This window comes from Cyphellophora attinorum, assembly GCF_001299255.1.
Source record: "Cyphellophora attinorum strain CBS 131958 chromosome Unknown Contig7, whole genome shotgun sequence".
Taxonomy (NCBI): Eukaryota; Fungi; Ascomycota; class Eurotiomycetes; order Chaetothyriales; family Cyphellophoraceae; genus Cyphellophora; species Cyphellophora attinorum.
In genome coordinates, this window is record NW_017253235.1 from 326663 (window position 1) to 339456 (window position 12794).

Genomic DNA, 12794 nt, shown 5'->3' on the forward strand with positions numbered 1-12794 from the left:
AAATTACCTCAATGATACCCAGATACCCAGATACCCAGATACCCAGACAGATAGAGCAGATCGGCATAAGCTTCGCAGGAGTACAATTGTGCCCGGATTACTTGTCAGCGGCGCTCATGTGAGGCTGATCTTAAGTACGTTTCTTATCATTAACGCTAGCTGCCCCTCCGCAAACTCGCACGCCCGACCTCGTTCCCCTTGGCTCGGTGACTCAAAGAGCAGGTCAATTATAGCAATACTCCGCGAAGCAAGCCTCACAGCCGCTCGGCAGACTGCCACCAGACTTCTTCATGATCCCACAAGCCAAGCACAGTGGCCAATCTTCCTTACCACCATAATTTCCTATCAACACACCGTTCGAGATCATTGCCTCGGTCTCATTCTTGAAGTACTGGATCTTAGCTGTCGGCTCACCACTGTTGAAAGTATAATTGACGTTCGGGATGTCGATGATGGTCAATGTATCGGCCGAATTGCAACCAAAGAATGTCGGCTTCTTGTTCAAGCCATGAGCGACAAACACATCCGCAGTGGGGATCTCAGGCATACGGCTTAGCCCAGCTGCCTTTGCGGCTAGGTATGTGTTGTAGATCTCGCTGCCATTGGGGTAGTTTCCGACGGTATCTGCTGAGTTCTCATTGACAATGAGGACATCTACCTGGTCGCGATGCAAAAACGGCCATATGGGGTTGCCTTGAAAGCCGACACCGACGCCTCCGTCAACGAGGTCAAGTGTCTTCTGGGCCGCGACATGAGATGATGGTCCGTAGCCTTGGAAGGGGTTGGGCCATAGCCCGAAGATCTGGTCCTCGGAAATTCCCTGCGCCCCGGGATTGGCTAGGTAAGCGAGGTTTTCGGCTAACGAGACTGCAGTCGCTGCGGCAGTCATGTTCGCGGGTATTGCACTGCACACCGCGGCGAACACATTGGATGAGGTTCCAAGGACGTAGCCCAGCTGGTCGTAGTGGGTGATACAATTGCCAACGGGAACGCCTCCAGAAAACCTTGTACCGAGATATTCTGTGACCACGAATGCGTCGACACCCTGGTCCCAGGACCCGAACTCGTACGGATGGAACTCATACTGAGTAGCATTGACCTGTGGAATGCAGGTACCGTCAATGTTCAGGTCCGACCCAAGGGCTGTGATGATAGGATACGGGCCATTGAAGGATGTGAAGTTCGGCAAAGCGCTTATACCGCTCATAGTGTCTTGCACGCCTCCAGCTGTGCCGAGCAAGAGTCCGTAAGACAACAACCTGCCCCAAGGGTCGACTATCGAAGATTGATATCCGTCAGCTACTTTGGCTTGGATCTGGTCCACCACTTGACCATAGATCGGTCGAGCAGCCTCAGAGACTAGGATTGCGGGAACCAAAAGGCTCTCCTGCAATGCTGTCTCCCACAGTGTGGTCTGCAGGAACGAGATCGTTGGATAATTGTTGCCAACAATGGACGACAGCAGCCAGGATCCACCAGAGAGGCCAGCATGGTAAGTCAAAGCCTGATACAAGCCACTGACCTTCGTGGTGTTAGCCTCGCGACCATCGAACGCTTTAACAACGCCAGCACCTGATAGCTGGGCACGGTAACCACCACCACTGCTGGTCAGACCAATGATCGGGGCCTGACCATGCGATCCGTGATCACTCCACTGTCGCTTGCCATGCCAGTCGCGCCAGTGACCAGAGCTGATCTCGAAGCCGGAGTCGATATTCTGCAACCACGTGGCGAGAGCTTCTGATGTTTTCCCGTAACGGTTGGCGACCCAATCAGACTCGGCAGAGGACACGCCGTCGGCTTGACGCACGAGTTGCTGGGCTGGACAAGGAGCTCCGACGGGTGCGTACGCACTGCTGGCTCGTCGAGCTGGAACTGCAACTGTCAGTGCAGCACAGCAGAGCAAAGCAACGCTCGTGAAAGAGTATGTCATGTTGGATTCGCCCTAAGCGGTCTTCGACGATGTGCTGTATGAGTGCTGCGCGAGGTGCGGTAGCTTTCACAATCGAAGATGCTGAAGATATCTGTGTGCACGTCAGAAGTTGAATGTCACTTGTCGGCAGACACAACACTTCCAAGTGACGAGCAAAAACGGAGGGGGCTCCAGCTCGAAGCTCGCAACCAGCTTTCTTCTATGAAGGACGTACAGCTCGGCCATCGCCACGTGGTTCAATGCGACCACACCAACTGTGCCGAGAGCTCAAGTCCTCCGTGTATCCCGACAGCTTCACCGCGTAGTAGCCATGTCTACCAGCCCGCCACGGTCGACTCGTCATCGGCTTTGAACCTTCGGGCTCGGGTCTACACCTGTTCGGGAAGGTCGAGGTCCAGCTCCACGAGATCAACGAATCAGAAGCGAATTTGTCACGGAATAGAGTTCTTGATGCTGTCAAGCTTCAGGATCATTGCAGGTACCGAGGACATTTTCCTGGAGAACCTGTAAAGGTTCGTCAGCCTTCGGGGTGGTAGGATTTATATGCTTCCGCGAAGTATCACGGTGTAGCCTTTTATGGCTGAGGGATGACCTTTGGACTGAGAGGTACGACACTTTGACTGGTGATGCTCTGACACTGCGTCTGAGCAAATGGAGAGGCCGAATGCCCGCCAATGACACCCTAGAACAGCGATCCGATGACAGAGACCGCCTTCGCCAGCAGCATTCTCGCATAGTGTGGATGTCGACGGAAAGTTGTGGCATGCCAGAACCGTGGTCATTTAGTTAAGGACTCGCCAGCGTCAAGATGAAGGCCCACGGTGTTACCGCTGAGTATATCCGCCGTCCACGAACAGACCCGTGCCGGTCACGAAACTGCTTCTCCCACCGCAGAGATATACAACACCGTCCGCAATCTCCTGCGGCTTTCCCATCCTCCTCATCGGCACATCTTTCTGCACCTTCTCTGCCATGACATCTCTGACAAGTTCATTGCCCATAGTCATTGGAGTCTCGGTATAGCCGGGACAGATGGCATTAATCCTTAGGCCCTTGGCAGCATAGTCCTCGCTTGCTGTCTTGGTCAGACCTAGGACACCGTGCTTGCTCGCGGTATATGCCGTGGTCATAGGTACGCCAACCGCTCCGAGGATGGATGCAAAGTTGACGATGGAGCCGCGCTGTAGCTCCCGCCCATCGATTGTGCTCAACAGCGGTGACTGCTTCAGCATGACTTGTGCAGCGGCACGCAGCACAAAGAAGCTCCCAGTGAGATTGACGTCTATCACTCGCTGCCAGTCCGGTGTTGAGGTGAACGCTGCACCACCTGGTACCTTCTTCGCGATGCCGGCAGCGTTCACCAGATAGTCTATTCGTCCGAAAGCTTGGGCCACCTCAGCCACTATCCTATCAACTGCCTTCTCATCCGTTACGTCGAGGACGTAAGAGTGTATGCGTGGCTGCTTGGGAAGACCTAGAGCTTGGACCTGCGACATGACTTTGGAGATTGACTCTTCGTTGATATCGGCCAGAGCAAGACCGCTGCAGCCATCGCGGGCAAGCGCGATTGCCGTGGCTGCCCCGATGCCGGATGCCGCTCCGGTGATCAAGGCCACGCCAGATATATCCATCTCGATAGAGGCACGGGCGATGCCTGATACCACAGCGCAGACACAAGTCGACAGACTCGAGGTACGCTAGGAATTGCTATGGGCGCCGGTGATGCCCGCTGTCGGTTATGAGACTGTCAATCTTGCCGAGGTGAGGGGCATCTGCAGATCTTCAAACTGTGGAGAAGGTTGCCTGGTCCAGGCGTCGCTGGGCATCTCGACCCTGCATGGGATAGGTACAGTGCATACCCGTGAGCTCGCCAATAGGTAATGCATAAGCGAATATCTCGATCCAATTTGATACAGTCTGGTCGCAAAAGGACAAAGTCAGACTGTGCGTCATTGGCAGTGGACATCGTCTTCTCGCGAGCTAAGACGGGATGCCTGAGACGTGTTCTAAAGCAACCCGAACCAGTGCACCTCTGAGCATCCTTCATACATGTTCCTACAGCAGCAGTAGGATATATACCACCAGAGGACGTCTGCAAAAGCCTGAAGCGATCCGACATCCCAGTTCAGCATGTCCCAACCATTGACCCTCCTCTCGAACGCGATTGCCCTCTCCATCGCAATCCTCTACACCCTGGCCGGCCAAGCCCACTACACCGACCGCTTCACGCCTGATCTGGCCGCGAACGTTGATACCATGACGCCGAACTCTCATCGCGCGTTCTGGTTCCTTCACCTTACGTATCCTCAGATCCAGGCACTGTTCGGTGCGTTCGACCTCATCGCTGCGGCTTGTCTGTACAGACCATCGACGCGCAACATTGGGCTAGCGCTTGCGATTTTTGGGTTTGGTGGAGGCTTGTATGGGCAGTGGTACAATGACGCGGAGATGGGCATGGTCGGAGCAATGACTGGACTGGCTGTTTTGGGGTGGTTGACGGCGCCGAGGAGATCGTAGGCTGCCACTCCCGGGGCAGTCGCTGCAAATCTTGAGCTTAGGAAGTGGTCGATGGCCATTCAGAAGGCCTTTCAGCTGTGCTTCATTCCTGATCACAGCTGTCGTCACACATTACAGTACATGTCTGGAGTTCCACGGTCGGTCATCCAGCCAAATCGCCAAGCATCTCATGGCGATCACAGAACCCTCCTTGGGTCCAATCCGCCAATGTTCTTCGCTGAGGTCACCTTCCCATCCATCACAAACTCACTCATAATTTTGCCAGTTCCTGGCCCATTCTGTATGCCCCAACAGGTATGTCCCGCAGCCAGCCACACACCATCGTGTCCTGTAGGACCCACGAGCGGCCCGCCACCCGACTCCACAATCGGCAGGTAGCATGCCTGCCGGGCCTCAACCTTACCGTCGCGTAGCTCGTCCGAGATAGTTGACACATAGTCGATGACGTCTTGACACCGAGAGTCGTCAACTTCCACGTCTGCTGTGGTGGCAGGGAGTGGAACGAGGTGATCACCCTCGCCGCAGGCATAGACTGAGTTGAAAGGCCGAGCATAAATCTCCGGCGTGACGTGCATGGGGCGAGACTTGTGGTTTTGCTTGTAGTCCCGGGGCAAGGAAATGGAGGTGAAAAGTGCGTACGCGGAGACAGGCCGAGAGGGCGTGATGACCACGGAGTGTGCTCGGGTGTGACCGATAGGGACGGACGGGAGAATGGTGGGAGTCCAGGCGCCGGTGGTGAGAATTATATCTGTTGCTTCAATCGTCCTTGTCTCTGTATCTGGCTGACCCGGTGAGGAACTTGTGTATGTAACAGTCTTGGAGGTGGTGTCGAGGGCAGTACACCGTCCGATAATGACCTTGGCGCCCTTTTCTTTTGCGAGCTCGACCATCGCAGTCGTGAATTGGTATGGATGAACTTGGGCAGTATCCTTCTCCGAGCCCATTGCCTCATAGCCCCTGGCTGCGTCCGCCGACACCCAGTCCAAGTCATCCGGAAGCCCCATTTTCTGCAATCGCTTGTAGCTGTCTTTACTCCGCTTTTGCAGACTGACGTTTCCATCTCCAGTAGCACCGCCGCCGACATTAACATCATGCACTCCCTTGACCTCCTCTCCCTTTCCCTCAACGTTGCTGTCGCCTATCTTCCGACCAACACACTCAATCTGGCCGACGCCTAGGGCGCGATACCCCCATCGATTCGCACCGTCGTGTTCCTTCGCGAGTTCCTTGTGCAACTTGAAACTCAGAGGAACAAGCGATGAAGGATACGCCCATAGAGCCAGCAGGCCGCCGGCTTTGCCACTCGCACCAGAGGCGATACCAGTGGCTTCAAGGATGGTGATGCTGTGAGTGGAAGGCGAGTAGGCAGGGTGACGCGTAAGGAAGTAAGCAGTGGTGGCGCCTATTATGCCGCCGCCAATGATCACGATCTCTTTCTTCTCCGCGCTATGGCTGCCATTGGTGGTCGTAGATGTGGCCATGGTTGCCGTAGCCCACAGAGGGAGCGCCGCGCGACAAAGCGGCCGCAGAGCGGGGAAGCTACGACAGAGAATTGTGACGGGTCTATCGTGATGCCACTTCTGACTTCGGACACAGTCTTTCTGAAGGCATGAATCTATCCTAGAAGAACTTTGTAAGGAGCAGTGGCAATCTATCTCCCGTCTCCATTACATCTGCCAAGACCGGAGCCTGGTTCCGATCTTCGTGCTTGCCTCGTTGCCTTGCGCTTGGGCTTTACGATTAACCCCATCGAAACTTCTCTCTCGCGCGCAGTCTTCGACATTTGGTTTCGGGGCAGACACGACTACGTGAAGCCACCGCCTGTCTCACGGCAGCTATTCCATGAGAAGGCAAAGATGGCCGTGACGGGCTGGCTATTGGCTCCCTTTCGCGCGCCCTCTGATCGAGTGCGGGGAAAAGAAGCTTACAGCATGCATGTCGGAGTAGACCACTGCACGAGTCGGCGTGGCGTGCTCGGTCCCATGCACAGTTTGCGATACGGTATCTTATCCATTCGATATTCGAGCGGACCACGAAGTGTTCCCATTCCCCATGTACTGCAGCTTTCTTCATCGTTCTTGCTGACAACAGATATCGTACTGTGCTCATATCTTGCCACTGGCTGGCTGTAATAATTGTTAGCTTATCACAGTCCGGCGGACCTCCGGTCATGGGAGGCTCTCTGGAAGCATACAAATTGTTCACAGCGGAAGAGAAACGGAAGCAAGATCGCTACGATCAAATACAAGCCGCGCTTAAAGAGAAGGCTTCGACGAACGAATCTGGAGGACGTGATCAGCATTCGCATGGAACAATGTCTAACGGCGCAACGACAGTCACGAACGGTGCGGTTCACACGCCAGAGCCTTATGACATCTTGATTGTCGGTGCCGGCTTTTCCGGAGTCTGTGCCCTTCATCATCTACGGGAGCGCTTCCCTGACTGGCGGATCAAAGTCATCGAAGCTGGGAGCAGCAGCGGTGGGACATGGTATTGGAATCGCTACCCAGGAGCCCGATTCGATTCCGAATCAGTATCGTATGCGTTCTCGTGGGATAAGGAACTGCTTGACACGTGGCACTGGAAGGAGTCATTCTCACCACAGCCAGAAACGTTGAAGTACGTCGACTTGGTATGCCGGAAACATGAGCTATACAAAGATATGCAGTTTAATACTCAAGTCAAGTCTGCACAGTGGCAGGAGCAGCAGCGGACTTGGCTGTTCACAGACGAGGAAGGCCATCAGTACGAGACGAGGTTCTTCGTCAGCTGCATTGGCTTCTTGTCGGCCCCGACTCTGCCCAACATCCCAGGTGTGGAGGCATTCAAGGGTCAGTCATTCCATACCTCGCGCTGGCCGAGAGATCTGGACCTAAATCGAGACTTTGCTGGCAAACGAGTTGGGATGATAGGCACAGGTGCGACAGCTATACAGAGCGTCACGGAGATCGCCAAGGTTCCCGGACTGAAGTCGTTTCATTTATTTCAGCGTACAGCAAACTGGTCCGCGCCGCTCCATAATACCGAGATCACGCCCGAACAGATGGCAAAATTCAGAACGGAGTATGATATGATTTTCAAACGTTGTGCCGAGACGCCCATGTGCTTCATCCACGAAGCAGACCCCCGCGTGTCACTTGACATCAGCGAAGCCGATCGGCGAGAGTTGTGGGAAAAGCTGTACTCGGAACCAGGTTTCGGCAAGTGGATTGGGGCCTTCAAAGACACATATACCAACCGCGAGGCCAACAAACTGTACTCAGATTTCATGGCGGACAAGATCCGCCAACGTGTACACGATCCCGCGACAGCCAACAAGCTGATTCCCAAGAACCACGGTTTCGGCACCAGACGCGTGCCACTGGAAAGTGGGTACTTCGAAACCTTCAACAAAGCGAACGTCCATCTCGTCGACCTGAAAGAAACACCCATCACAGAAATCACCGCAACTGGCGTGCAGACTTCCACCGACCACATCGACCTCGATATTCTCATCTACGCGACCGGCTTCGACGCCATAACGGGCGCGTATAATGCCATCGACTTCCACGCCAAAGACGACCGGCCCCTGATCGGCTCCAGCAGCGATAATCCCTCGGATCGTGGCAACACCGCCATCTGGCTCGACCACCGTCCGCAGACCTACCTCGGCCTCACTATCCGAGGCATGCCTAACACGTTCATGATCCTCGGCCCGCATCAGCCTTTTGGAAACGCAACACGCAGCATCGAACATGCCGTCGACGTTGTCTCGGATCTGTTGGCGCATTGCAAGGAGAAAGGAATTACTTACGTCGAGCCAACGCAGGACGCGGTGGACAAGTGGACGAAGCATGTGCACGAGGCGAGTGGAGGCTTGTTGTCGAACGAGGTGGATAGTTGGATGACAGGAGTAAATCATAATGTGAAGGGGAAGACGGTGAGGAGTGTGGCGAGGTATAGTGGGAGTGCAGTGGAGTTCAGGCGGAGGTGTGAAGAGGTCAAAGGCAAGGGGTGGGCGGGTCTGGAGTTTCAGTGACAGGAGCCAGTCTCGTTCTTTAAGGCGCGCCTGCTAATTCTAGAGTGTGCGCAGCGAAATCTGAAGTGACTGAGGAGCAGGTTGCTCAGAAGCTGGAGTAGCTCATCAGGTTAGCGGGTCACGAGGGCGCTGAAGGTCTGGTACAATTCGCTGATCGAATCGGGGATTCGAGATGAGCCTCACTTGGGCGTTAGATCATACGTTTGGGTTGCGCTTCCAGCCAGGGGTGGCGCTGAGAGTCCCGTGCGCTTCGCTGATCGAGTCGGCGGGTTTGAGACGAGCCTCACTGGAGCGTCACTTCACAAGAGACGTTTGATCTGTGCTTCCGGCCTAGGAAGGATGCTGTAGGAATTACTACAGTCCCCGACCAGGCCACTAATCCAGGTCCATTGCCGCTGGGGCCGCCGGACCCTTGACCGGCTTCGGCGTGCCTGCACGTGGCGTGCTTCCACTTCCTGCTGCCGCTTTCGCTCCCCCGCCTCCAAACATCATACTGCTCATCATATCCATCAGCGGATTGCCGCCCTGTTTCGGTATCCTGATCCCAAACCAGACCTCCCCGATGTTCGCCAACGCCTCGCCCCAGAACTCCTCCACTTCCTTCAGGTGGCTCGCGTAGTGCTTCCCTAATTGCCTATACAACGCGCCATCGCCTTTTTGGGCCGCTAGGAGGATCAAAGCGAGAAAATTGAGGAGCGGTAGACTAGGGAAGATCCGTACGGAGGACTTGGCGGAGTCGATGCTCTGTGTTGGGAGGGATGTATTGGTGGACGTGAGGAGGGAGGTGAATTGGGCAAAGGCAGTGGTGGCGGAGGCTAGGTTGCCGAGGACTAGGTAGGGAAGGACGGAGCGCGAGGCGTATAGCGCAGCTTGATGGGGAGAGTCGGATTTGTACCAATTGTAGTGGAGGGTCGCGAGGAGCGGAGAGGATTGGGGGGTGCCGAGGAGGAGGTGCTGTTCAGCTGGGTAGCTTCGCCTTCTATTTGAGTATGGTGTTAGTTCTCGTGGAATGAAAGCGGAAGCAAAGCGGGGAGACGTACCTCCGGCGTATATTTGGCCAGCAGCGTGGTGCAGGTCTGGGTCACCGCGCTCTAGGTCGCCAAATTTACTCGACCAGGCGATCATCTCTTGTATGTAGCGTTTGCGTATTGGCTCGTCTTTCAGAAAGGCCTTAAGGATGTCTAATAATTTGTTCTTGTTTTCTGTGTTGCATGGGTACTCTCCGTTGGTGTACACTTCCTTTAGCAGCATCAGGCCAAGGTCACCGCCCGAGCCGCCTTGATCGGCCTTGAGGAGTAGGACGGCGCCATTGTAGAGGACGTCGCAGGCGGAGGCGTAGTCGGAGGTCTTGAGGTACCGTGACGCGATTACTCGGAACTGTTGGTGTGCTTCGTAGTAGCTGCCTTCTGCGATCCTCTCTTTCTGCCGTGCAATCGTCTTTGCGATTTTGGCGGACATGGTGCCCAGACCAGTTTGGCTCCAGGGAGGAGTATGTGCTGCTAAACGCGTGTAGGAGTAAGTATGACTTCTGGTAATCGTACTATGGCGAGTGATTAGAAGTTGGAGCAGTGATGTCAACCCCGCCAAGGTCACTACTATTCTCGTATTTGGTAGATCCCCAAGGCGGCCTTCACACTGGCACTTGAACAGTTGACATCATCCCATTGTTCACAACCGTACGAACCTCGCTTTGTATGCTACATAGATGACCGGAAAGCCGTACGCACAGGGTCTGATCTTCGCTTCCTACAGCCGAAATCAGGTGCCCAGCCTTATACTATGTACCTACCTTCGTGGGTATGGATGCCTTGAGGCTCCAGCGGAAAGCATCGGTGTGCCTAGCCTCTCCCAGAAATCACTCCCGAATCATTTAATTCATACTGGATAGCAGGTATACAAAACCCATAAGGCTGCTTAAGACATCTTTGGATACACGAAAGACTGATACCTCACGCACCACAGCCCAGAGCAGAGAAAGAGCCATGAGCTTGAGGCGACGATATGGTAGAGTTGGCTCTTCATATCGTGCGGCGACCGCGCTTCCGCTTCGAGTGAAACGCAGGATGACGGCTGCACACAGATGCTGAGAACCTCGCCCAGCAGTGCTGAATGAGTGACCACAAACAAGCCAAGGAACTGTCGGATTCGACCGACGTGAAGCTCCTGCTTGTCATGAACCTGGTCACAGACGAAATCACACATGAGGTCGGGCGATATCACATCGAAAACGCGCTGTGGCGCAAGGCGCATTCATCACGGCCAACCGGCCAATCGCGCTGCGGTCGCTGCAATATTGCCACATCTCCATCACTCTTTTGCGCGATCCGGTCGGTAAGTTTTTGATTCTGGGAAGGTTTGCCCAAGGAAACTAACCCAGATTCGATCCCTAGACTAGGAACGCTATACGCTTCACGCTTCTTGGAAACACAAGCATACTGGTAAACATGATACGAGGAATCGAGAAACACATAGTAACAGCAATGTAGCAACGGCTCATGCTATTGTCTTTAGCTAGTGAATACGCGGCTGTCATCCCTCGATCACGTGGGTCTTAAAAGCCAACCTCGCAGCGAAGATCCAGTACCCGAATACGTAAATCATGAACACCACCAAGACCGCACAGAGATAATTCATGTTACCAGCACTAACTGGCATAACATAAGGGAAGGAGAAGAACACTGTCGCCAGAATGACCCAGAAAATCGTACAATAATTGGCCAGCATGCCCCAGGTTCCCAGGAAGAATGGCCTCGTGGGAGATTTGATCGTCCTTTGATGAGCAGACAAGCCGTGGGTACCAGATATGAGAGATACAGGAAAACCACGCATGCGGACACCATGGAGTTGAAAGCCGTTAAGGATGCCATGTAAAGACATAAAAGTATCGCCGTAAGGACGACGCTCAGGATATGAGCGTTGATCGGGACCAGCAACCTATGATGTATTTGGGACCAGAAGTGGGAGAATGGAAGGGCGCTATCGCGTGAAAAGCTCCAAGCAATACGGGATTGCCACGTTTGACTGGAGATCAAGGTACCCATGCCGGACATTGTCACCAAAACTTCCAGAACGATGACAGCGGCTCGGGAATTGATACATTGCGAGAACAATTCAAGAATTGGTACTCCAGTGGCGGAAACCGATAGGTCTCCTAGATTCCTGACACAGAAGAACATGCCAATCACATAGGTAAATGAACTAATATAGGCAGATTGGTCAGGGAACCGTCCGTATAACGTGGCGTTTGGACCCTTTACTTACGTGGAAAATCCAATGATAACCGTTCCCATGATGGCAATCGGAATCGCGCGCTCCGGTCTCGCGCACTCTTCGGCAAGATGTGTTGCTGCATCCTTCCACAAGTATCAGTGCCAAATCTAAGCTAAATGTCCGCAACTTGAGAGTACTCACCAGACAAGGAAATGCCCAACTTGGATTGATGAGGCCCACTATTACGGCAACGGCATCGTTCGACCAGCCCGTCTCGTTGACGAAGTGCGTGAAGACAAAGTCGGACGAATTGTACTTTCCAGATGAGGACGCCATGACGGTGACGAAAGTGACGATGAAGCCAGACAGCGTGACGTAGAGGCTAACGGTGGCGATGGTCGGCAGGAACTTACTGTAGAGATTGAATAACGCAGCAGCAACATTTACGAGTTCGGCTGTCAGGAACACCATCCACCGGTCGATGACGAGCTCGGGATGGTTGTATTGGACCATGCCTACAATGCCCTGTCCAACAGCGATGGCGACGGAAACGCTTGTGAAGATTGCCCCAGCCCAGCTGAGGTAGCCCGTGACATATGCTAGCAACCGTCGCGTTGAGCGCGGTGCCAGCTGACTGGTCCAGTAGTATTGACCGCCCGAATTCGGATAGGCCGACCCTAGCTCTGAGAGGGTCGCCCCAACACACAGCGAAGCCAGGAAAAGGAGGCAGAGGCCATAAATGATCCCCACGGTGCCACCGCTGGGAAGTCCGACAATCTGTCGATGTTGAGTTCAGCAATCGATACCGCGGGAGAAGTAGAGATTAGCCATACCATGGACGTCGATATCGCCCACCACGAATTGGTCAGAGCGAAACCCATCCCCAGCAGCGATAGAATGGAATAATTACGAACGGTTTGCTGTTCGTAGCCCATTACCTGTGTCGCGTGTAAGTGAGCGAAACAGAAAGCAACTTAGGAACCAACCTGAAGCATTTGGCCCTCGTCTGTGGTCTCCGCGGGACGGAGGACGTTTTCAGGCTGGTCATGCCTTCTGAATACGGGCTTCTGATCTTGATACATCTTCATGAGCTTCTATGGACGTAACATAGGTAAG

At 54.1% G+C, this 12794-nt stretch overlaps 7 protein-coding genes across 7 annotated transcripts; 2 read left to right on the forward strand and 5 right to left on the reverse strand.

The window, feature by feature from the left end:
• Positions 1–223: 223 nt before the first annotated feature.
• Positions 224–1933, reverse strand: AB675_9591 (putative lysophospholipase; the record flags this gene model as incomplete). Its single annotated transcript, XM_018150139.1, has 1 exon — positions 224–1933. The coding sequence occupies one exon, from the start codon at positions 1931–1933 to the stop codon at positions 224–226; it is 1710 nt and encodes a 569-aa protein (XP_018002355.1).
• Positions 1934–2757: 824 nt separating this feature from the next.
• AB675_9592 (3-oxoacyl-[acyl-carrier-protein] FabG) lies at positions 2758–3564 on the reverse strand (the record flags this gene model as incomplete). Its single annotated transcript, XM_018150140.1, has 1 exon — positions 2758–3564. One exon carries the CDS (start codon positions 3562–3564, stop codon positions 2758–2760), a length of 807 nt encoding a protein of 268 aa, XP_018002200.1.
• A 499-nt stretch (positions 3565–4063) lies between these two features.
• Positions 4064–4450, forward strand: AB675_9593 (uncharacterized protein; the record flags this gene model as incomplete). The annotated part of the gene is made up of 1 exon (XM_018150141.1): positions 4064–4450. The coding sequence occupies one exon, from the start codon at positions 4064–4066 to the stop codon at positions 4448–4450; it is 387 nt and encodes a 128-aa protein (XP_018002467.1).
• Positions 4451–4626: 176 nt separating this feature from the next.
• Positions 4627–5931, reverse strand: AB675_9594 (putative oxido C1F5.03c; the record flags this gene model as incomplete). The annotated part of the gene is made up of 1 exon (XM_018150142.1): positions 4627–5931. The coding sequence occupies one exon, from the start codon at positions 5929–5931 to the stop codon at positions 4627–4629; it is 1305 nt and encodes a 434-aa protein (XP_018002301.1).
• Positions 5932–6620: 689 nt separating this feature from the next.
• AB675_9595 (2-oxo-Delta(3)-4,5,5-trimethylcyclopentenylacetyl-CoA monooxygenase) lies at positions 6621–8468 on the forward strand (the record flags this gene model as incomplete). Its single annotated transcript, XM_018150143.1, has 1 exon — positions 6621–8468. One exon carries the CDS (start codon positions 6621–6623, stop codon positions 8466–8468), a length of 1848 nt encoding a protein of 615 aa, XP_018002573.1.
• Positions 8469–8843: 375 nt separating this feature from the next.
• On the reverse strand, positions 8844–9926 carry AB675_9596 (Golgi to ER traffic protein 4; the record flags this gene model as incomplete). The annotated part of the gene is made up of 1 exon (XM_018150144.1): positions 8844–9926. The coding sequence occupies one exon, from the start codon at positions 9924–9926 to the stop codon at positions 8844–8846; it is 1083 nt and encodes a 360-aa protein (XP_018002419.1).
• Positions 9927–11725: 1799 nt separating this feature from the next.
• AB675_9597 (Choline transport protein) lies at positions 11726–12760 on the reverse strand (the record flags this gene model as incomplete). The annotated part of the gene is made up of 4 exons (XM_018150145.1): positions 11726–11821; positions 11880–12455; positions 12512–12616; positions 12665–12760. The coding sequence occupies 4 exons, from the start codon at positions 12758–12760 to the stop codon at positions 11726–11728; spliced, it is 873 nt and encodes a 290-aa protein (XP_018002247.1).
• Positions 12761–12794: the final 34 nt, after the last annotated feature.